General features: G+C 38.4%; 1 protein-coding gene across 2 annotated transcripts in view; it reads left to right on the plus strand.

The window, feature by feature from the left end:
* The first annotated feature begins 930 nt into the window (after nucleotides 1-930).
* Nucleotides 931-22,662, plus strand: part of LOC128702838 (glutathione S-transferase 3, mitochondrial) — an 87,563-nt gene continuing 65,831 nt past the window's right edge. Inside the window, exons 1-2 of one of the 2 annotated variants that reach the window (XM_053797266.1) lie at nucleotides 1,025-1,069; nucleotides 8,767-8,881. In XM_053797266.1, the coding sequence (XP_053653241.1) occupies nucleotides 8,815-8,881 (67 nt within the window). In that variant the 5' untranslated portion in view covers nucleotides 1,025-1,069; nucleotides 8,767-8,814. Of the gene's footprint in view, nucleotides 1,070-8,766; nucleotides 8,882-22,662 lie in introns of both variants that reach the window. The other variant, XM_053797267.2, reaches the window with a different exon arrangement.

The following is a 22,662-nucleotide window of genomic DNA, read 5'->3' on the forward strand; positions in this document are numbered from 1 at the left end:
GTGTAGGTTTGGTACTAATCCCTCTAGGATTTTCCAAGTGTATATTATCGTGTATCTTTCTCGCTTGCGTTCCAAAAGTGCCTCACTAAGTCTAGAGCATTATTGATGATAGAGAATCGCTGATAATTAAAATGTCAAGACTAGATGTGGACATATGTAATTTTGTATACAATGTCCTTGTAAGATTTACCGTTTGCTAGTAACCTGTTATTGTAACTATTGTATCTTACTGGGAAATAAAATTATCTTACTTGAGTTCATGGAGTAGAGCGAATAATTCGGTTTGAATATTGGATTTACGTGAGCCCCAATTTCAATGTAAGGGCCATCGCCTTATTCGACAGAGCTAAAAACTATAAGATGGATGAAGCTTCAGAAGGAGGAGAGTGATTTCTTATATAGTTAACATTCATGTACCTAATATTGTAAGCTAATCATCTCTTTAACGTTCATGTAAATAACTCAGTTCACTTCATTTCTATTGTATCTCCTTTTATTGTAACTGATTTTCACAAAGTTGAGTTACTCAGCTGTTTTCATTTTAAGGTTATCATCATGACTTGATTTCTACTGTAACTTATTGCTAGGCTTGAAATAAGTAACTTTGTCGGACTTTTTTGGGGCTGTCCTAGGTAATTTACACACATGTTGCTGTGATAATTGTATTTATGTGTACTTGTACCTAAATAAACTTATTTACTTAAAAATATATTTTAATCCCAAAATTGCTATTATATGTACCAGCATCAATGTTAAGTCAATGACTGAGGCGTTCGCTTAGTTCTCGTGCTGTGGATCCGGATTTTACTACCACTAGAAATGTAAACAAAATATTACGTCATTTGTAAATAAATAAACATCCAGGCATGTATCTACTTTGTTTTATAATTTACTTCTGCCTTTTAAACATAGATTTGGAAAGCAAGTAATGTAGTTAATGGCAGTTGTAAGTGACGGTTAATGAGCGCCATCTAGGTGGTGGTGCCGTGGTGGTGGTGCGCAGAAACGACCAGTGGTATCACCGCTACACACTACTTTATCACTCTCTTCTACTACGTTGTTGTGCTCGGTAAGACCTTCATATTTCTTCCTCTAATGTGCTTACATTTTACCGTCATAGTCCTGTCTTCCAGCATAATGTATGACTTCCAAGAGAAACGTTTACATTAAGTTAAGAGATTGGTTTGAGTGAAACTGATTCTTACTGAGATTCATATACATTTATGACTTTTTTGTTACACATTCTTGGTATAAGCCGGTTTTTGCTTACTGTATAAGACCAGGTATTACCACTAGAATTTAAGATTTATTTTATATTTAATTGTTTTAATTTTAAAACTGATTATTACCACATTCTTTTACCAGTTGATTGATGTTTTTGTTATCGTTTAACACGAATTTTACTTTACTATGAACAAAGTTTTTTTTTTTTTTGTTTTATGCAGTTACAGTATGTAATCTTAGAATTTGTCAATAAATATCTCCATGAGTTTGGAGTTTATTATAATTGCCTTTACCTGGGGCTCTGGTGGCCTGGTGGTTAACGCTCTCGCTTCACACGGCGAGGGCCTGGGTTCGATTCCCAGCCAGAGTAGAAACATTGGGCGTGTTTCTTTCCACCTGTTGTCTATGTTCCCCATCAGTAAAAAATGGGTACCTGGGTGTTAGTCGACTGGTGTGGGTCGCATCCTGGGACACTGACCTAATTTGCCCGAGATGCTCAGCATAACAAGTGGCTTTCTATATAGTAGTATGTCATTGTTGTCAGCTAGGACTGTATACCATGTACATATAGTAAATAAAGATTATTATTATTATTATTATTAGGTAGGTTCACTTGGGTTTTGCTGAGGTAATGCTGTTATCAAAAACCCAATTACTGTACATCTTTCCAGCCTTAGTGTTGCAGCAACTCCTAGAAGGTATCATTGTACAGTGAAGGGTTATATCAGTGTTTATGGAATCATTTTTTGTCCCATGGCTCATTCTTAAATCAGGCCTCCTTAACTTGAAAACCACTCTAAATAAGCACTAAGCCTTTTACATCTGAATTTGTAATGCCATTAATGCATTTACAAAAGTCTGAGGAAATGTATTAAAACCAGAATAGCAGTGCTAATCTAGAACCCAAGTGACAATTTTTTTATTACTCCTGAGACAACACCATCCAGGGAATAAGTACAGTACTGCAAGAGTATGTGTGCATGTGTGCGCATCCATGCTCGACTATGTGGTTGCAGGGGTCGTTTCACAGCTCGGGACCCTGCATCTTTGCTGGTTGCTATTAGATCCACCATCTCCTTCAAGAGTCTTATCATACCTCTTCTTAATAAATATATGTATGGATCCCACTTCTGCCACATTACTCTCTAGACTGTTCTACTTCCTGGCAACTCTAAGGTTGAAGAAATGCCTCCTAACATCACTTTGACTCGTCCGAGTTTTCATCTTCCAGCTGTGTCCTCATGGTCCTGTTTCCCATCTCTGAAACACTGTCCCTATTCATCTTGTCAGTTCCTCTCAATATTTTGTACATTGATATATCCCCCCTAGTTCTGTTCTCCAGTGTCATCAGGTTGAGCTTTTAACGAGACATACCCGTTACCTCCGAGACTAGTCTTGCTGCAGACCTCTGCACTTTCTTCATATTCTTGATGTGCTTGACCAAGTATGGGCTTGATACTGGTGATGCATGTACTAATGTGGGCCTGACATACACGTACAATGTCCTGAATGACTCCTTACTTAGATGTCTAAAAGCTATTCTTAGATATGCCTGGTGTGCATTTGTTGTAGTAGTTATTTGGTTGATGTGCACCTCAGGGGATGTGCTTTGTATGATACTCGCCCCAGAGTCCTCTTTGAGTGAGGCTTGCAGTCTTTGCATCACCGCCTCCTTCCCTCCCCCCATGTCTGTACTCCATCTGTAGTCTTTGCCCTTCCCGAAGCTTCATAACTTTTCACTTGGTGGGGTTAAACTCCGGGAGCCTCATGTCAGACCAGATCTGTCCAGATCCATTTGTAGCCTTTCTTGGTCCTTGTCCATTTGTATTCTTCTCATTATTTTTACATCATCCATGAACAGGGATACCTCTGACTCTCCTTTCCATCATGTCATTCACATATACAAGAAACAGTACTGGCCCTGGAACTAATCATTGTGGAACCTAATTCATCGCATGCACCCATTTCAACACCTTATCATGAACCATTCCTTGTTTCCTTCCTGTCAGGTATGCTTTGATACATTGTAGTGGTTTTACTGTTATTCTTGTCTGCTCCTCTAGCTTTTGTACCAGTTTCTAGTGCAGTACTATGTCAAAACCTTAGTCCAAGAAAATGTAATTTACCCATCCCTTTCTATTGCTTACTTCTGTTACCTTGTCACAGAACGCCATTAGGTTTGTGACAGTTTTCCATCCCCAAATCCCTGCTGGTTGTCATGTATGAACTTGCTCCTGCTTTTTAGGTGCTCCACCACTTGTTTCCTTCTCCATAACTTTACATACTATATATGTCATAGACTGGTCTGTAGTTGAATGCTGCCTGCCTTTCTCCTTAAAAATTGGAACATTTGCTGTCTTCTATACCTTTGACAGTTGCCCTGCATTGATTGACTTGAAGATTGTTGCTAGCAGCACACACTGCCTCTTACTCTCAGGACCCACAGAGATTATTGGTCCCACTTGCTTCGAGGTATCTAAACTCACATTGCAGCTTCTTCACTTTCTCCCCAGCTGTGTATTGTCCAATGCTTACTGGTACACTCTATACTACTATGGTTTTCTAGGAGCCTTTGTCTACTCTGAGAATACATCTCTAAATCTCATGCTGAGCTCTTCACTCGCTTCCTGGTCATAATTTGTGAGCTCCCCACCTTCCTTCCTTCAGAATCATTACCTGGTCCCTGTCTGTTGTCTTCTTCCTGATGTGGCTATATAACAACTTTGGGTTAGATTTGATTTTCACTATTTAATTTTCAAATTGCAGTTGAGCCTCCATTCTTATCCATGCATACTCTTTTTCCAGCTCTCTGGCCCCATCATGTTTTCCATTTGGGCTGCCTACACCTCTGGGTAAACCATGGTCTCCTTGTTATTTCTATTGCTCCTGAGTATGAGCTCTGTCTCCCTCCAATTTCTGGCCACATACTCCATTGTCTCGTTCACTTCTCTCTCTGTGCCCCTCATACAGGAATTGCCTATTGCCTGTGTAGTCCCCTCTTTTGATGTTTGGCTTCTTCCCTCCTTCCCATGCATCTTCACTCTCCACTGTTATTTCCACAAGGTATTTAAAACTCAGGTCTTAGAGTGCATTTCATAATTATACCTGGAGAGGGTTTCAGGGGTCAGTGCCCCCGCAGCCCTGTCTTGAGACCAGGCCTCGTGTGGTTCCCATGTCGGGAATTGAACCTGCAGTTTATTACACTATATTCTTTATATTAACTAATAACATAGTAATACAGTGGTACCCCGAGTTTCATACAGCTCCCAACTCGAGCAGTTATGCAAGTGTATTATTGTAAGTGTATTTTTGGGGGGTCTGAAACTGACTAATCTAATTTACATTATTCCTTATGGGAACAAATTTGTTCGGTAACGGTACTCGAACAGCCTAGTGCAACGAATTATGACCGAAACTTGGGGTACCACTGTACTGTGTACCTATATTTTGAAGAAATCATTGAAATTATGTAGAATACATTACTAATAGTAATCACTAGTTTCTTTAGGTAAAACCTAGACCCACTATGGGCCCTAGGTGTTAAAAAAAAAAACTGGTTCAGAAAGTAGATGTGATGCTAAAGTAACATGAAGATATGGGTATACCTCTTTAGGAGATAGAAAACCAGCACCTTGGTAAAACTATTTACTATATAAACAAATCAGTGACTTTCTTTGGGTTATTTCTAAAGGATTAGGATCCCAGGAAAGCCAAGCAATATGGGTAATGCCCTCTGATATCCTTCAGTTGCTCTTTTCCTTCTAGGATGCAATTTACACATATAAACTTACTTCTTGGTATCTAATGCTAGGTGAATAGGGGCAACAGGTATAGAGGGACCCTCTCGCATATCTCACCAAGCATGGGAATAAAGCATGGTTCATTTTTATTGTGAACTGGGTGCTGTACTATATTAAGTTTTTGTATTGACAGTATACTATCAATTTTGGTTTAACTTAAGGTGTAACCAGTTACTTTAAGAATTTTCCCATCATTTTATCTAGGGGCTATTTTACAGTTCTCTAGGTTTTCATTCTTATATTGTGTGAGCAGGGTAATATTTATGAAGGGATTCATGGAAACCACCAAGCCGGACTGAGTCCTGGAGATGGGAAGTACATTGTCTGCACTTTGAAGGAGGGGTGTTAATGTTGCAGTTTTATAACTATAGTGTAAGCACACCTCTGGCAAGACAGTGTTGGAATGAATGATGGTGAAAGTTTTTCTTCTTTGGGCCACCCTACCTTTGTGGGAAACGGCTGATGTGTTAATAAAAAAAAAAACTTGCTAATAACATCTAATGATGCAAAAAATCACTTTTATGACAAAATTGTAATGTTTTTGAAGTATTGGGGATCTTATTTGTAACTTCCTTCAAGGGAGGAGGTGCCTTGATGCCACTGCAGTCCTTTGAACCAAAGTGCTAACCTTCCCTTTGGATTGAATCTGATTAATTCCATATCCCCAGGTGCTATATGACCATTTCAGGTTTAGCACTGTCTCATGAATACTTTAATAATTAATTTTAATTATAATTATAATGGGTGTTTGTTCATTACTAATGGTATATTTGTATTTTTTCTTAATATTTATTTTAAGAGCTTAGTTATTAGCCTAATACTAACGAAATAAGTATTGAATTTTGTGAAAACAAACAGGACATTATTGGTTTAGCTAAAGCCATATTAGAGAAAGGTATCATGAGGTGTTGTTGGAAGTAATAGCACCAGTGTCTTGGTAAACAATCTTGAAAGTTAGTGAAATTATAGTATTCATTGAGCAATCACATGGCAGGGGATTTGGGAGCACTTGAGGTTGAAGTTTCAAAATGAATATTGAAAATGTCTCCCAGTGGTCTGACCATTCTCTTCCCCACATTTTTGAACAACCACCAGTACCAATTGAGACACTGTAACTTGTTTATCCTTAGCTGACTTGTACCCAGTTGGCCACATTCTCTGTTAAGTTTAAGAATTAATTTTGCCTGTACAGTTAGCTATGCTAGTGGTTCTTTATCTAAAAATCTGATTTAAAACTCTATTTCCTCTTAAAAACAGTAAAATTCTAACCTTAAAGTAAAAGGACTATTTTTGTTGATATGTAACCCACAGTTGAATAAAATATGGAAGAGATTTCTTTGATAAATGATGAAGTGCTTAAAAGAAGGAAGTGCTAAATTGTTATCTGTTTACAATAATGTTTTTACCACTGACTATATTGCTTAGTTAATCTTACGCTAATTTTAATGTTCTGCATACAAGGGGCTTTGGCATGTTGCACTGTAATAACTGTATTCCCTTGTACTTCACTGTATCATGTTCAAATTAATAATAAATAAATAAATAAAAAAAAAGTAAAGACAAAATATAAGGTAGTTTAGCATGAAGTAATGTTGATTTTACAGTTCTTAGAGTAGTACAGAGAAATTTTACGAATTTCAAAATTCTTTAATGAATTCATTTCTGTACATCCTCAACATATTAAAGAAAATTATTAGAGATATAGTATTAAAATATGCCATTTATTTTGTTTTATCAAGAAAGGAGATAGTATGGAGAAGCCTCGTTCATCATTGTGATGAATTCCAGAAAAGATGCTTTTTAGGAGAGGGGTTAAAAAATTCTCTTCACATGATGGCAAAACTAAATGCAAAATGCTTCTGTTCAGAATTTGTGTGACTTGTTGAAAGCAGGTTTTGATAAATTCACCTCTTCATGTGATTAGGCAGCCGAAGGAGGCTACTTATGTTTGGAGGTGTATTATTGAAGAACGACCAGCAAGTAAGTTTTTATCAGCATTTATAAGAGTGAGATAGGGGCTTGTAAGATAATGACTGATATGAATTGTCACAATTGTTCTCTGCTCCTGACACTATTTTTGGTAGATTCGGATAAGCTACAAAGGATGTGGAGAAATTTTGGAGGGCTCACAGAAGGAAGTTAGAAGTCAGCATAAAAAAGAGCAAACTGAATGAAAGTAACAAAAAAAATCTAGGCCATGGAAAGAAAATGAATACATATCAAATTTGAGGGAATGAGCATGGAGGAAAAAAATATCTTTAGATATTTGGGGGTGGATGTGTTGGCAGAGGGGTGTATGAAGGACAATGTGATTCACAGAATAAGTCAGGGGGGAGGGGAAAGGTTAAAAAAAAAAAAGAGGAAGAGTATTGATGTCTGTAGAGAACTTTATCATTGGAGAGAGAGAGAGAGAGAGGAAATGTACCACCGGTGTACCTGTATCTTGGTACCAGCACTTTTATATGGGTGTGAGGCATGAGTTTTCATTCTTGCAGCATGGAGCAGGCTGGAAGCAGTGAAAGTGTCATGTTTGAGATCAATATGTAAAGTGAATTTTATATATAGACTAAGGAATGTAGAAATTAGAAGATGGCATGAGTGCATGAAAAATATGATTCAGAGGGAGGAGGAAGGTTGTTGAAATAATTTTGTCACTTTGGATGAAAAAAAAAAAACAGGTTGACCAAGAGTGTATAAATTTTGGTGGATGGAAGGAAGGGTAGAAATTGTTTCTGAAAGGTTGAAGGTAGGGGGTGAAGGAGGTTTTAAAGGCATCCAACAGGCATCTGTGAGCATGTTAGATTGGAATGGAGACAAGGGTATTTATTTAGGATTTGTTGTGCCGTTGGAGTGTGAACAAGGTAAATTTTATGAAGGGATTCAGGGAAACTGGTTAGCAGTATCTGAGTCCTGGAGGTGGTATGTACTGTGCCAACACTGAAGAATGGCTGATTTCTGCACTCTTCTAGCAAGAGAGCTATTGTATGAATGATAGTGAATGAGTTTTCTTTGTTGGGTCACCCTTCATTAGTGGGAAATGGTGAATGTGGGGGGAAGGGGAATAAGCATTTGCTTTGTGTGCTTGCTTTTTTTTTTTATATACAGCTTCCTGTAGTGCTGAATTCGAATGAGAGAAACAGGCAATATTCATCTATCATGGAGTTTGTGTTCACAAGGAAAGAAGAGAGTCTTGAGAAATGTAATAATATATTAGCTCTGTACTGGAAATATTGTTTACAGTGTATGTATTTTTACTTTTGACGGTGAGAAAATTGCAAGAATGACAAGTCTTAAGAGATTAAATTTAATCACACACAAATTTATAAAAGGATATGATAGCCAAGATTCTTTGGAATTGGAAACAGAGAACAAGAGGCCATAATTTTTAATTATGAAAAAGGATAAGCAGAAAACATCAAAGAAAAGATTGTATCTTTCCAAAGTGAATGGTATAGAGCTGGAATGAATTTTATGGTAATGTGTAATACAACCACTGAAAATCTTAAATGTACAGTATTTATGATTAATTATAGACTGGACACAATGAGCATAGCTCTACTCATTTAACTACTAAAAGGTAATTAGAAACATCCTTTGTTTTACATCTCTCACTTTATCCATCTTATTGGCATAACAGGTAAAACAATTGAAGTATTGTGATGAATTGCTCACTATATTTGCAAGTATTTTTCTGTGCTCACTGTCTCTTTGTTGACAAATTATTTCTAGATTATGCTTGCAGGATACACCATAGAGCATCACCTGGATATTTCTCGAAGACACATACAGCATGGATCCACCTGAATTTCAAGAACAGCCTCAAACAAGTGAGAAGCCATATGAATGCCTATCTTGTGGTAAGACATTTAACAAGAATAGTGATTTGAAAAGGCACACAATGATTCATACCGGAGAGCGACCTTTTGTCTGTGAAATTTGCGGCGTAGGTTTCATAGAAAAAGTAAAACTAACTGTCCATATGAGACATCACACAGGGGAAAGACCATTTGAATGTAAAGAATGTGACAAAAGTTTTATTAAGAAAAGTGATCTTAAAAACCATACCAAAACTCATTTTGGAATTAAAAACTGTATATGCAGTGAATGTGGTAAAGGATTTCTTAAAAATAGCGACTTAAAAAGACATACAAGGCTTCACACTGGAGATAGACCATTTGCATGCATATTTTGTAGTGCATGCTTTATAGAGAGCGGAAAACTAAAGAAACACTTGATGGTTCACACTGGTGAAAAACCAGTTGCGTGTGAAGAGTGTGGGAAGAGGTTCGCTCAAAATTCAGATCTTCGCAGGCACACAAGGGTCCATACAGGAGAGAGACCATACGTCTGTGAAGTGTGCAATCAGAACTTCAGTCAAAGGCATATTTACAAGGACCACATGAAGCAGCATCCTGTAGCAGTAGACACTCCAGAAAAATCTAGTCAAGGAGAAACGGGTAGCCAAAGTATACCCATATCTCAGACAAATGTGGTCTTTAACCCAGCAAATGACACTCGACCTGATCAAAACATGTTCACAGTTAGACAGAATTATAGTCCTAACAGTAATAAAATTATGGAAGAAGCTAGAGATTCCTCTAAATTCCTGCAAGTAAATGTTAAAGATGAAAAAATGTATATTGATGATGATGGATTGTGCCAGAAAGACGTAGACAGTTAAATTATGCCTCTGTTGTCATTATCTTGTTTTATATTGCATTCTAAATTGCTGTTAATGTGCTTTGCTTCATGTGTGTGACTGCCTGTTTTAGGAATAGAGCTTATACTCTTGGTGACCTTTTATATATTTTATATATTTATCATTTAAATTTTTTTTTTTTAAATTTCCAGTGGTTTTGGCACATTTTCTCCTTTCATCCCATTCCAGCCATCAACCACTCGTATTTTCTGTCTAATGTGGATATATCCAGCACCTTTAGTCTTTGTTCTTAATTCTGATTTTTTGTCTTTCAAAAAAATTTGTTTTACTGCAATGCTGTATGTTTTTCTATAGTGCAGACTCCATACCACAGCCACATATTCAAAATTTTGATGATAACATTTTTTATAAACTAGATTGTCACTAATTATCATTCATGTAATTGAAAGCTATTTTAAAATTTTGTCAGTATACCATTGGTTTCTCATGCAGGTTTCTGATTTCTGGTGATATTTTCTTTATTTGATGTTCAAGATTGTATAGCAATGTAATATTTTTAATGGATCCCTTTTTCATGTGAATCCATTTTCATTTCATGATGTTTGTCATCAGTCATCATTAAATTCCACCATCCATTTTACTGTACTTGCTCAACTTTTCTAAATCCTCCAGGAAGATCTTAGTCATCCTGATTTCCAACTTTACTCAAGGTATTTGCATCTTCAAAACATATTTATATAATCATACATGTAATTTTTCTAGGTCGTATAGATATACGTTATCAGGGCAGCCACTGATCTGTGTGGGACTCCACTAGTGATATTGCCCCATGAATGTATTTTTCCTCTTATCACTAGTTTCATCTTCATCTAAATAAAAGATCTGTTATCTGGTGTAAAAAAAAATTCTGAATTAGCTCCTAATAACACTCTCAAGGTGAATTGAACCATAGAAATGATTAAGGTTTAAAAAGGTGAGTGGTGCATTGAGGCATTTGTGGAGACAAAAAACTTCATCCATTTAGGCAAAAAGGGGAATATACGTACCAGAGTATACGGTACAGTACTAACATTGTTCTGTAGGTATAAGGCATTGCCCCATGAATGTATTTTTCCTCTTATCACTAGTTTCATCTTCATCTAAATAAAAGATCTGTTATCTGGTGTAAAAAATAATTCTGAATTAGCTCCTAATAACACTCTCAAGGTGAATTGAACCATAGAAATGATTAAGGTTTAAAAAGGTGAGTGGTGCATTGAGGCATTTGTGGAGACAAAAAACTTCATCCATTTAGGCAAAAAGGGGAATATACGTACCAGAGTATACGGTACAGTACTAACATTGTTCTGTAGGTATAAGGCATTGGTTTTGAATGTTGCATTGAGGAGGTTGGAGGCAGTAGAGATGTTTGAGGGCAATGTGTGGTGTGATTATTATGCAGAGAATTCAGAGTTTGGAGATTAGGAGGTATGGAGTCACCAAAATTATTATTCAGAAGGCTGAGGTGTTATTGAGGTGCTTTAGATATTAGAGAGGATGGAGAAAAATGAGATGATTAGGAGGGTGTATAAATCTAGGGGTGGAGGGAAGGAGGGGTAGGGGTCATCCTAAGAAGGTTGGAGGAAAGGGGTAGAGGAGGTTTTGAGTGCTAGGGGCTTGGACATGCAGTAGGCTTTTGTGATCATGTTAAATAGGAGTGGAGGCAAGCAGTTTGACATACTATTGGGAGTATGAACAAGGTAACATTTATGAAGGGATTCAGGGAAATCAGTTAGCTGGACTAGTCATGATAGTGGGAAGTACAGTACCTACACTCTGAAGGAGAGGTGGGGATGTTGCAGTTTGTAGGGCCTGAGATTGGTTCCCTTCTGGCAAGACTGATTGCATAAGTAACAGTGAAAATGTTTTCTTCTGTCAGGTCACCCTACCTTGGTGGAGATGGCCAGTGTGTTAAACTAACACACACATTAATGATGATTGTATACACAGGGTTTGTTGATCTGTAACTAAGCAACTTGTTACGAAAAGTTTACTCTAAATGTTCCAGCCACGTTTCCAGTAACTTTCTCTGATGTTTTCAAATCAACTCTTATTAGCATGTGTGTAATTAATTACCAATTTGCAGCTGCAGAATAGACCATATGACCATAGTGTTCTATTTTCTTACTAGATTTATTGTATATACACCTTAAAACTTTGGTACTCTGTTCTGTAAAATAATTTCGTTCCAGCAATCAAACACTGTAAACAAATAATTTCCAATATATCTTCTGCATCTTTTTAATAATAGAAACTTATGGCCTGTTGTTCTTAGTAATGCTGGCACAAAGAAAGCTTTCCCATCTACTTTTTGAAATTTTTTGTTTGTTTATATGTACAGCAGTAGTTATTTTCTCCACTCCTGTTATACAATAAGAATATGTCTTGTAAATTTAGTTATTATTGTTACTTCACATTTCTTGGTTCTGAAATAGAATTATTTTACATACCTTCAAATATGTAAGAGTGAGTTTACCTGCTTGGGAATACTGTACACATTTGTAGTTAAAGTTGCAATGTTGTGCTTGTGGTGCCTCATCTTGAATTTAATACTGTATCATCGACAGTACTTATCCCTGGCCATGCCTGAATTCGTAATTTAATGTAAGGCTCTGACATTTTGGTTCAGCAACTTTGCCTCTAAAAGGATTTGCAGGTTCAACTACTGTGCTACTTATGTGGATTTAGGTAAAGGGGGCTGGGGTTGTGGGATATGGTGACTGAAACATTTAGTTCACAAAGATTTTGATATTTCTTGTGGATGAGGTACTGTATATGGTAAATTTCACATTATTGGCTAATCGTCATACATGATTATTTCTGTTCTTTTATATTTTTTTGTGTTAGAAAGTTAATGTAATGGTTTAAAAAATAAGTACTACTTCTACAATCACTCGCTCCTTTTCTTTATGAAACACAGTGAAAGTGCACATCTCGGTGATATTCCTATCCTCAGATTTCCATTCACATTCCACTATCTTTTACCCCGTGTCTATTTAAGCCAGTGGTAAATGGTCTACTTTCTGTATGAGGTGCTATCAAAAAGTTCCCAGACTTGAACTGTCACACGCTTCTTGGGTGAAATATGGTGGCAGCATAGATCACAAAGAGCCATACATTCCTTTGTGAAGTATCATGGCAAATTTGTGCTGTCAGTTATTCCATTGAGGTTAGATGGGCATGTTTTATCGTGTGTGTGTGTGTGTGTGTGTGTGTGTGTACTTGCCTATTTGTGGTTGCAGGGGTCAAGTCATAGTTCCTGGCCCCACCTCTTCACTGATTGCTACTAGGTTCTCTCTCTCTCTGCTCCATGAGCTTTATCAAACCTCGCCTTAAAACTATGTATGGTTCCCGCTGCTACTATGTCACTTTCTAGGCTATTCCACTGCCTGAAAACTCTTGACTGAAGAAATACTTCCTAACATCTCTCTGACTCATCTGAGTCTTCAACTTCCAATTGTGACCCCTTGTTTGTGTCCCATCTCTGGAACATCCTGTCTTTGTCCACCTTGTCTATTCCGCGCAGTATTTTATATGTCGTTATCATGTCTCCCCTGACCCTCTTGTCCTCCAGTGTCATCAGGCTAATTTCCTTTAACCTTTCTTCATAGGACAATTCCTTAGCTCTGGGACTAGTCTTGTTGCAAACCTTTGCACTTCTTCTAATTTCTTGACATGCTTGACCAGGTGTGGATTCCAAACTGGTGCTGCATACTCCAGTATGGGCCTGACGTATATAGTGTACAGTTTTTTGAACGATTCCTTACTGAGGTATTGTAACGCTATCCTTAGGTTTGCCAGACACCTGTATGCTGCAACAGTTATCTGATTGATGTGTGCCTCAGATGTGCTCAGTATTATACTCACCCCAAGATCTTTTTTCTTGAGCGAGGTTTGCAGTCTTTGGGTACCTAGACTATACTGTATGTGCGGTCTTTTTTGCCCTTCCCCGATCTTCATGACTTTGCATTTGGCGGGGTTGACCATAACACAAGGCACAGATCACTCTTTGATGTTCCTCGTGTCCATCTCACGCTATGCAAAATCTCAATGCACATAAAAGGCCCTAAAATCTGGAATTCATTACCTGTAAATATAAAAGAAACACTACCTGTTTATAAATTCAAGTCTCTTCTCAAAGATCACTTACTCACTCAAAACCAAATAAATACTGAATAACTGAACCTTATAAATTGTATATCCAAATGTTACTCACAATTATATCACACAAATGTTAAACCTAGGACCCAATCTAACTTTATTTTTTTAAATACACTACCTAACAGAATACTCCATTCGACTGAATGTACAGCAATGCATGCAACCATATGACCTGTCTTTGTAATACTCATTTGTGCTTTATAGTTATCTGTTTACAATAATGTTTTATCACTGATTTCATCATTGCTTAGTTAATCTTAAGTTAATTTTAAGCCATTCCGTAATGCTATGCATATAAGTGGCTTTGGCATGCTGCTCTTACCTGTATTTTTTGTACCTCTGTATGTATGCTTAAATTACTAAATAAATAAAAAAAATAAATAAATAAATAAATTCAAGGAGCCAATTGCTGGACCAGGCTTGTAACCTGTCCAGGTCTCTTTGTAGTCCTGCCTGATCCTCGACCGATTTGATTCTCCTCATTAACTTCACATCATCTGCAAACAAGGACACTTCTGAGTCTATCCCTTTTGTTATGTCATTCACATATACCAAAAACAGCACTGGTCCTAGGACTGACTCCTCTGGAACCTCGCTTGTCACAGGCTCCCTCTCTGACACCTCATCACGTACCATGACTCGTTGCTTCCCTGTCAGGTATTCTCTGATCCATTGCAGTGCCTTTCCTGTTATGCGTACCTGATCCTCTAGCTTTTGTGTGTGTGGGGGGGGGGGGTGTTTGTTTTGAAACTCGGTAAAATGGCTAATGAAATTCACAAAATGCTTCAAGCATTTAGTGATAAAGCAATGGGTTGGACACAGTGTTCTGGTTTTCTTATTTCAAAGGAGGACTAATGTCAGTTGAGGACGACAAATGCTTTGGCCATCCATTAGCGTCAAAAACAGATGCCAACATTGAGAAGGAGAGAAAGGCTTTTCATGAAGATTGTCATCAGAGTATTTAGGACATTGCAAATGTTGTAGGCTTTACTTAAGGGTTATCAGAGCATTTTGACTAAAAATTTGAACATGTGGCTAGTGGCTGAAATTTGTGCCCTGCTTGCTGACTCGAGACCAGAAAGACTCATTTTCTAGCCAAAAATATGGCAGTCATTCCTCACCTTCCCTACTCCTCAAATCTAGCCTCCCCATGATTTCTTAGTTTCCAAAAATAAAAAGAGCATTCAAGGGGCAGTGTTTTAATGACGTAGAAGAGAGACTAGCAGAATCGCAGGCTGTGCTAGATACTGTTAGGAAAGAAGTTTCAGAAATGTTTTGAAAAGTGGCAGAGGTGCTGGGATCAGTGAATAGTTTATCAAGGAGTCGGTTCAGGAACTTTTTGATAGCACCTCGTATCTTTTTCCCTTCAGGCCCTTTGTCTTTAACATAAAATCTCTCATTTTATTGGGTGACTCTTGACTCATTTGCCCTGGGAATGGTCACAGTGGCTCATGGAGACCAGTTAGTTTTCCCACACTCATGCTTTCTGTATAGATCTATCTGCTCTTCTGTAGCACTCAAATTTAATTGGATTGTAGTAAATGATCTACACAACAGTAGTCATTACCCTATTCTCACTACTTTTTATACCTGACCTCATTGATCCCTATGGCAGTTTGAGCATGCAAATTGGTGTTCTTCCTGATTTATCTTCTACAGAGGAGTTTTTACTAATCTTCACTGCCTTTGTTCTCTGAGCAGCCACACATGTAGTTCCACAGATCTCGGGTGAACATTACAAAAAAATATGTTCCCTAGTAGTGGTCTAACTGTTCTCGTGCAGTTCATTTGAAACTTGCTGTATGGAGCTGCTGCTATTACAGCTGAACTATAATAAGTTAACTAACATGTAAACAAACAAGTGCATTAAATGAGCTTGTTGATGGGATTATGTATCTACTGTAACTATAACTACCACTTAACACATTCACTGTGTTTCACATAGTATATCTGTTATTGAGGCCAGTGTTACTTAAGTAGGTCTACATATTAATGATAGTGCCCTCAAATATGCTGTGACCAGTAAATTTTGGCCTTGACGTGAAAGAGTGGGTCTGTGTTGTGTGCACGGTATAAAAATAAACCTACCCATGCAGTGTGTGATAAGAACAGTTAACCTCCTCACATTTTTAGTTTTAAATAGCAATGTTGAGGGATGTTCTAGAGTGGTTTTTATGGTTTTATTGCTGTTTCTTGGTAACCTTTGATAGAATGTAAGGCATACTAGTGAAATGATGATCAGTTTCAGGCCAGGAGTGTCTTGAAATGGGCTGCCAATTGGCAGAAGCATTAGATTTTTGGTGGATTTCCTGAGGTAGGGTAGGGGCCTCTCCCTAACTCCCATCCCATTTTTTTTGTTGTTTTTTTTTCAAGAACTTTCAATTATTGGGATGGCCTGAACTATAATCAGTCTTCCTTGGTTATATTTTATTAACTGGGATATAGAATAAAACTTCTGTTTTTTTGTGATGGTAGATTCAGATGGAGGGCAGGTGTTATATAGAAGCCTGGGAACATGATTATTGGACAGAGGAAAAGTCTCTAGAGGCTGGAATGCCTACAGCATTTATTTTGGACTGTGAATTAGAATTTGTTGAATTGTGTACTAATTTCTAGGCACTTTATAAGTAGCTCTGATAACTGAATGGGAAACTTCTTGCACTTAGTAGAATGAAATAAATACTATTGCAATAACCAAGAATTGGTTTGATTTGAGCAATGGAATTGGCCTAAAATAGGCCTTGCTGAGGCATAAATTGCACAGAGATCTACCAGCTGTATCTGCATGATTCCACAAGTTTCAATCAAATTTTGCATTTTTGGTGTCATTACTTTCAGAAAGATTTTTCAACCATTTTAGAAGATAATTTTTTGTTAACTCACAACACCGACAACACTTATTATATTGGGCTGCACCAGTGAAAGGGTTAAGCATGAAATCGGAAAAAAATATGAAAGGTAACAGGCAAGTATTTTCCAAACCCCTGCTCCTGTTTCTGCAGTTGCTGGCAAGAGTATTGCAGACCCTGTTAAAGTTGTCAAATGAATTGAACATAGACTCTAGTTTTTCTGAAGGACCACATATACAGTGGACCCCCGCATAACGATCACCTCCGAATGCGACCAATTATGTAAGTGTATTTATGTAAGTGCGTTTGTACGTGTATGTTTGGGGGTCTGAAATGGACTAATCTACTTCACAACATTCCTTATGGGAACAAATTCGTCAGTACTGGCACCTGAACATACTTCTGGAGTGAAAAAATATCGTTAACCGGGGGTCCACTGTATTTCCCTCCTTTCTTCTGTCCAAAACTAAGCAAGATCCACCCCATTAGATTTTGTCTTGCCTTGCGGAACCATACAAAGTTACTTTCATACTCCAAGAATTCACGTCGGTGCCGAGTGCTGGACCTGATGACGTCCTTTTCAGTTGTATTTGGTCTAGTCTGAAAGGCTCATACTGCATTTCTGCACTGAAAAAATGCAATAGATAAGTAAGTGCAGTAGTAGTAGCAGTGCCACTTTAAAAGCCAGGTACTGTACTGTACCTTGGGCCAAGATGCTTCTCTTTATAAACTCATTGCTCTTACTAGCACTATATGCAAGTCACTAGAATGCTTTGTTAATAACATTTTGTAATTACTTATTTTTTTTGTAACACTGGCCATTTCCCACAAAGGCAGGGTGGCCCAAAAAGAAAGAAAAAAAAAACTTTTATCATTCGACACTTTCACCATCACTCATACATAATCACTGTCTTTGCAGAGGGGCTCAGATTTGACAGTTTAGATGTCCCTCCAAACTTACTGCCAGTATCCTAATATCTCACCTCATCGCTTTGGTTTTAGATGGGGCTGTCCTACCATTGATCTTTTAATCTGCTTTGTTACATGTGTGTGCAATATCTTTGATAACCAATGTGTTATTGTAATCTTCTTTTGATCTTGAGCTTGCAACATTACTTGGCATTATATTTTGTCCCAGTCCCATACCTTAGGCCTGTTAGGCAACCTACAATTCCACTTTTTCCTCATAAGATTTCTTACCAGAGGCATTTCAGTGTTTGAGTAAACAAGTTTCTCCCTAACTTTGTGCAAGTTGGCATACTGCAAATCTGTGTTCTTATCACTACCTTGTTTGTGATTGCCATAAACAAACTTGCCTCTGTTTTTCCTTCAAATATCTGGTCATTGCTATATATAGACAATTGTAGTCGGCTTTCTTGAATATCCTATGATCATGCTTCCACTGCATTGTCTCAAATGAGTATAAGTTTTCTGTTGCTAAAACAAGCTGGATAACATTCATTCAGTGCCTTATTATCCTTTATACAGTGGACCCCCGGTTAACGAACTTTTTTCATTCCAGTAGTATGTTCAGGTGCCAGTACTGACCGAATTTTTTCCCATAAGGAATATTGTGAAGTAGATTAGTCCATTTCAGACCCCCAAACATACATGTACAAATGCACTTACATAAATACACTTACATAATTGGTCGCATTTGGAGGTGATCGTTAAGCGGGGGTCCACTGTATTGCTCTAAACCTATGTAGTTCTTGTATCCCTGAAAGAGTAAAATTTCTTGGCCTTCTCTTTAATTATTGAATGTCGTGAGTCTCTCGTAATCTCTCTAAAAGCTGCCTGTCATAGTTACCTGAAATTACCTAAAACTTTAGCCAATTTTTCTTGGGGGCTGACCTTTGACTATATTCAGCCCTAATCTTGTTGCATTTAAACTAGAGAGACTAACTATATTGATCAGTCTTCCCTGCTGTACTTTATAAACTTGATCCCATTCATCATTAGTTTACATCTTTGTCTAGGGGCTTTTCAATATTCCACAGTCAAGAACCTGTACATAGTCAAATGTTGACAATGCCAAGTGTCTCCACTATTTTATGTACAGTGGAACCTCAACTTAAGAGTGGCCCAACATACGAGTTTTTCGAGATACGAGCCGTCACTCGGTCAGTGTTTTGCTCTAAGTTACAAGGCAACATCTGAGCTACGAGCGAGCTTGCCCCGTTTTCCCCTCAACCCACAACCCACCTCGCTTGTTTATCTATTTAATGCTTTAACCCCTTCAGGGTCCAAGGCCAAAATCTGAAGTGGTGCTCCAGTGTCCAAGAAATTTTGAAAAAAAAAAAAAAAAAAAAATTTTTCTTACAGAATTAAAGAGCATATTTTTGTGAAGGTAATAAGACAAAAAAAAAATTCTGATCAGTACTTACCGAGATACAGTGCCAAGAAGTTTGTCGAAAATGATGTGGTGGCGGCAACATCAACGAATTCCACATACGCGCATTACATTATTTTGCGTTTTTTTTTTTTTTCTTTTCCAATTTTTTTCTATTCCTACTAACATTTGGGGCCTGAGAGACCAATACTGTATATAATGTATATATATAAACTCACTGTATTGAACACAATAACCGCACTAAAGTTATCGTATTATTGTTTACCACTGTTTATTACAATAAACATGCACAAATCTTGTATAATACTAATGTTCTATCATATATTTACAATCACTGGACATGGTTTTAGAACTGCTGGAGCTTGTGGAACTCCTTGAAACAAGGCACCATGCACAGAGGCACCTTACATTCCTCACACATAAACCGAGTGTCTTTGCGTCTTTGTTGCCGTCTTTTTGTTTGTGCACAGACGATGCATCTCTTCTGAGCAAATTTCTTCTGAGTTGAAGGAAGCTGTATTATGAAATGATCACCTTCCCTCCTCAAACGCTTGGGTATATCCTGAGGAATTCGAGGACCGTGTTGTATAGCAGGTGGTGTTACCTGGTACTTCATTATGAGTTGTCTGACAACAGACAAACAAAATTCACCATACGGTGGTCTGTTGCCAGTCTTTATTTGGTACATATTATATGCATTGAGCATTGAAATGTCCATGAGATGGAAGAAAAGTTTCATGTACCACTTGTAACTCTTACGAACACGGTCAACAAAACCAATCTGCATGTCACATTTGTCAACCAAGCGCATGTTTTGTGTATAATCAATCACTGTCACTGGTTTTCGAATACGTTCATTAGTCACTCGATCAACTTTGCCACTGTCTTGCATTTCATTACGGTGAATGGTTGTCAACAATGTGACATCTCGTTTGTCATGCCACCGTAATGCCATGATGTCATTGGCAGTAAACACCTGCACGTCATCACCACGAGCACCTGCGTTGAGCCTGGGCATATGTTTACGATTAGAACGCACTGTGCCACACACATCTGTCTTGTTCACTCGCATGAAATCACTGAGTAATGGGCTTGTGTACCAGTTATCGGTATACATATAATGTATGCCCCTTACCAAGATAAGGTGCCATCATGTTTCTCACTACATCACCTGAGATACCCAATAACATCTTGGTATCTTTCAATGTTTTACTACCCGTGTATACAACAATATCCAACACCAGGCCACTGTCACAATCACAAACAGTTTTATACCAAAGCGTTTCCTCTTGCTCAGTATATACTGCTTGAATGACAGTCTACCTTTGAACAAAATCAGACTCGTCAATTACAAGATTCTTGAATGGATAAAAGTATATGCTGAACTTTTGAGATACATGAAAACATTTCTAATCTTGTATAACCTGTCACTTCTGTCAGGCCTGGTTTTGTCAGAGAAGTGCAACATACATAAGAGTAGGATAAACCTGTTCACTGGTATGATTTCTCTGAAGACCGGGGTAGAAATTAGCCAATCTGTGGACCAGTATGCTTTTATATTATGCTTATAGACGTGAAGCATAAGCATTATTGTTGCAAAAAGCAAATACATTTCTGCAACAGTCGTCTCTTTCCACCTGTGTAGTCTTGACTGTGGTGATAAGATCGTATTTGCCATGGTGTACTCAAAATACTTATTACTTTCCCTGACAATAATTTCCATCAATGGCTGGTCAAAGAATAATTCAAAGAATTCCAGTTCATTGGCCATGGTTCCAAGGGGACAAGTAGGTAGAATTCCACTTTGAGAATCATCAAAGTGGTGAGGCTTGGGAACAAAATTGGGATTTTGCTGCCAATCCCACATACGGTTTGCTGGTGGATACTGGACATCATAGGCTGGTTGTGCGGGTGGTTGTGGTGGGCTGGTGGCTGGCGCTCCGCTTTGTCCTTGAACTGATGAGTCAGCAGCGTGGGTCCCAGCGTGGCCTGGTGAGTCACGCATGGCGGTGCCACTACCATCACCACTAACACCATCCACTGATGCCTGTGGTCTATCCATGCCAAGTGTAGCCACATGATCCTCACTATCACTACCTAAAACTGGTGTTGGGCCACGGGATGTACTCCGGGATGTACTCCGTCCCCTGGGCACAGCATAGGGTACACTACCCGAGCGCATGCGGCGGCGAACATACCGACGCTTCACTGGTGAATATGATTCCTCACTATCACTACTCGATTGATCGTCGAGCGCAATAAAATCACAGTCCACGTCACTATCATCATCATTATTGAAGTCAGAGGCCTGGCCACGCGAAAATATTAGTTTTCTCTTGCGATGAGGAACAACCGACCGTGAGTCACGAGTGCCCACACCAGAGGTAGAAGGTTGAGGATCGTCAGGGTTTTCTGCACTATTATCGATATCCTGGTCATTCTTTTCGGTCACTAACTGATCAAAGCCGTAGAATTCGTCTTCATTTCCACTTCCATCAGTGTCAGAACTATCAGATAGGAAGAGGAGAGTCCCAATTTTCCGGGGAGTGAGAGCTGACTTGCGACGAGGCATGGTGAACAAGGGTAACTGAGCCGGCGTTCCCACAATGCTATGCGGGCGCCTAGATTTTTTGTTTATGGCGCACACCCATCACGCAGACCCGTTCTCTCACATGTAGGCCTATGAGCATTTTCGCGCTAAATTTGACGGCGCTAGAATTTTGGCGTAGATCTATGGTTTGGACACAACGTAAAGCCGTTGATCTACGGGACGGACCCTGAAAGGGTTAATTCCATGGACATCATCATTTTCTTCTCAGCACCATCCTTTGCAATTACTTTCTTAGGACCCATGGTTAGAAAAAAGAAATTTGGCAAAATAGCTACACAAAATGCAAGCAAACACGAGAGAAATGCTTCCACAGCAAGGCAAGCAGTGCACTGCACCAGCTGGCAGCATTCTGAAGCTCCTCAGGAGGTTCTGATAATACAAGTTTGCTGGTCCTTGCTTCCATGCCCACTAACACTAAACCCCACCTCTGCTTGCACCTAGCCTTGTAGAGCTGTGTGACTCTTACAGGTCTAATTGCAGTAATAACTCACTCTTTTCTTATCAGTGTAGTCACTGTTCCTTTCTTTCCCATGAAAATAAAACTATAGGGAGGTCATTGTTACTGAATTTTATTTACATTTATCACAAGGTTTAGAGAGTGGTGAAGCAATGTAAAAAGAGAGCAAATGAGAGAGTGGGTGAGATGTTATCAACAAATTTTGTTGAAAATAAGAAAAAGTTTTGGAGTGACATTAATTGAGGAAGCCTAGGGGATGAGTGGAATTGATAGCTAAAAACAGGAGAGGAAAGTTACTAATTGGAGAGTTTAAGGTATCGGGAAGATGGATGGAATATTTTGAGGAATTGTTAAATGTTGGAAGATAGGGAAGCTGTAGTTTTGTGTATAGGCCAAGGAGGAATAACATCTTGTAGGAGTGAAGAAGAGCTAGTTGTGAGCGTGGGGGAAGTTTGTGAGGCAGTGGGTAGAATGAAAGGGGTAAGGCAGCTGGGATTGATGGGATAAA

This window comes from Cherax quadricarinatus, chromosome 82 (genome assembly GCF_038502225.1).
Source record: "Cherax quadricarinatus isolate ZL_2023a chromosome 82, ASM3850222v1, whole genome shotgun sequence".
Classification (NCBI taxonomy): Eukaryota; Metazoa; Arthropoda; class Malacostraca; order Decapoda; family Parastacidae; genus Cherax; species Cherax quadricarinatus.